General features: G+C 44.5%; 1 protein-coding gene across 1 annotated transcript in view; it reads left to right on the top strand. All coding sequences in view use genetic code 11, as the record gives it.

Annotated features, from left to right (window-relative positions):
- The window catches only part of EGR_10613 (hypothetical protein), a gene marked incomplete at both ends in the record, with an annotated part of 4,519 nt that extends 2,907 nt beyond the window's left edge, over positions 1 to 1,612 (top strand). Inside the window, one exon of the mRNA XM_024499862.1 lies at positions 1,503 to 1,612. Within this exon, the coding sequence (XP_024345725.1) occupies positions 1,503 to 1,612 (110 nt within the window). The remainder of the gene's footprint in view (positions 1 to 1,502) is intronic.
- Positions 1,613 to 2,617: the final 1,005 nt, after the last annotated feature.

The raw sequence follows: 2,617 nt of genomic DNA, 5'->3' as shown, positions 1-2,617 counted from the left end.
GTGCCACTGTGGAAGATGTCACGCATGCAGATGATTCAGGCAGCCTCTGGCGTTCAAGTGATTTCTAGCTTACCAGCTTTGAAAATGCCGATCAAATAGCTAGACATGAGTAGCTTGATTGGTAGCACAATGCACTTTGATGTGCGTATTCCGCACGCCTTTGGTCTGAAGGTGCTACCCGTGCTGGACAAATCGAAGGTGATCAAAACCAAGTCTCGAATGTTAGATGAATGACCGAATCTGGATGTAGCCTATTTCCTTATGAAGGCTAGCGACTCCAACGTCAATCCTCTCGATGAGCGCTATGAGAAACTCAAGAACCAGATTGGGGTCCGCATGTTGAGCTTTTTCAATCAATTTAATCGTCAATAGCTTAATAACAACTCTTTTCTGATTGTACTGTCAGCCCGTGATCTGGACATGGAGAAGTTTGAACGGATTGCGGACTACCTGTAAATCACTCACGCTCTACCGCATTTCATTTATGCTCCGGAGATGATATACACTTTTTTGAGGGAGGGGGAGTCGGAGCGCATAAAGGCGCTGGACAATCGCATGATGCTCTGGCTCCGTACTCGTCGCACAAACCGTGCAGGCATCCTGTGGGTACTCTTCTTCTACTTAAATCCATTTAAGTAGCTATAATTGCTTATCTATGCGCCCCTCGTCCTTCTTGCTTGGTAGAGCACAAGGGTGACAAATAGCACCTCCTGAGGCGCCTTAAGCAGGGTATATATTTGGCAAGGGCCCCTATTTCTACGACGCGGCAAGCAAATCTGATGATTACAGCTGTACCTCACCCGGTGCTTTTGGTAAGACTCGCGACTGTTTCGCTACCAGCACCTCTCAACCCTTCAGGCAAATTGGCAGTCGCAGAGGTGAATCTGTGCCTTTTCAAGCTGTCATTTTGCCCGAAGCGTACGTACACCTTTTATATATATTGCCCTTGGCAAGCGTGCTTGCTTGAATATTATGTGCCATGTTTTGAGTTCAACGTTTGCCGTTTTTTGTATTTGTTTGTCAAATTACGTTCAACTACGGAATTAAACCTTACAATTGTCATCTTCGCTGTTATAGATTTACTAAAAACCATTTAACTCAAATTGAGAGGCATAAATTTGCTTGTAGGAAGTTCCTGTTGGGTTGCTTCAACGCCAGGTACTGCTCTTCTGTAAGTGAGTCATACGCAAGGATTGTTACATTACGATAGGTATTTTTTCTTCAGGCAATTTCTCTCAGAGAATGGGGCAGTGCCGTAATGTGTCGTGTCTGTATGTAAATTGAACTGGTTGCTTTGTCGAAGCAATTTGCTTTCATCAATTTAAGGGGTGTGAACGCAACTGCACTGAACGCGGAGACGTGCCTCGTGGAGTCGGAGACCGGTGCCGTCGACCTCCTTGATAATCCAGTGACGTTTGCAGAGAAAAGAAGCGACCCTCTGTGCAATGAGTACATTATTATTATCCGACACTGCTCAAATCAAAATTAACTTCAATTTCCAGAGATTGCAATGAACATAAATAAGATTTTATTCCCTCATTTTGGTATTATTAATACCATTGATGATAAAATTGTCACGTCTAGTCAATGTTGTCTTCACTACAAGTTGTAGCGCATTCTAAATTGATCAAATATATTGCGAAGGTGAATTCCCACGTGTCAGTATTCTAGTTAAGATTATTATTCCGGTCCCTACCATGGACAAGAACTGCGGTTTCTCGCAATTGCTAGCATGTAACAATAAGCGTACTTACCTAACTTATCAGTTGAATAAAGAAATCCGTACCTGTCGTAATTTGTTGGGTGGATCAAGTGTCTTTGAGTGTGCATCATTTGCCACTCTCCCATCACAAAGCTGGCTTGTGCATTTGGCAAACAATTTGCAGACGTCAAATTTGAGCTCCCTGACCATCTGACTGCAAGTTTTCTGTTTGTCTGTGTGTAATCCCTAAGTTGAAGCCATAGCCAATACAGCAAACCCAGTCATCCATGAGGATTGTTTCGCTGCTCAATTTATTATTCTGTCTTTATCGTGAGCTTAAACCAGTTAGGATATTTCCACCGTAATTCATGGGATCTCATGGGCAGCAGTAAAGGTTCCTTAACGTACTACGTGGATCGATAATAGTGGTGGCTCAGCGTGTCTACAAGTAGACGTTGCATTTACGTAGTTTCTACTTTCATCTCGCATTTCAACCTCCTGCATTCAGGTTCTTCCATATCCCCAGTAATGAAGTATCACGCATCCATATCTCAACCCCACTCTTCCTAACCGTGTGTACGAGGGGTAAATGGATGTGTTAGTTAGCAAATACAAGTCTGGGATTCACACGCGCCCACAGAGTGTGTGTGTATGTGTGTGTTTAAGTACCTTGAGTCGACCGTCGAGATGAGCGGGTGCACCGTCAGCCACTCGAGAGGTAGTGAAATGCATCTGGTTGAACTCGTGACCCCTGCGGATGGTGAATCCTAACCCGCGACTGGAGTGATAGAGGGTGAATGAGTGCACTAGCGGCTCCGATGGCCATGTTTCAGCCGTCTTTATATTCCAGTAAGGCGCATATTGAGACGGCAGTCACAGGCGATGTTTTGCCCTCGCTGGCCTCCTCTTTTTGTG

Source organism: Echinococcus granulosus (assembly GCF_000524195.1).
Source record: "Echinococcus granulosus chromosome Unknown EG_S00241, whole genome shotgun sequence".
Classification (NCBI taxonomy): domain Eukaryota; kingdom Metazoa; phylum Platyhelminthes; class Cestoda; order Cyclophyllidea; family Taeniidae; genus Echinococcus; species Echinococcus granulosus.
This window is presented reverse-complemented; position numbering and strand designations above follow the sequence as displayed.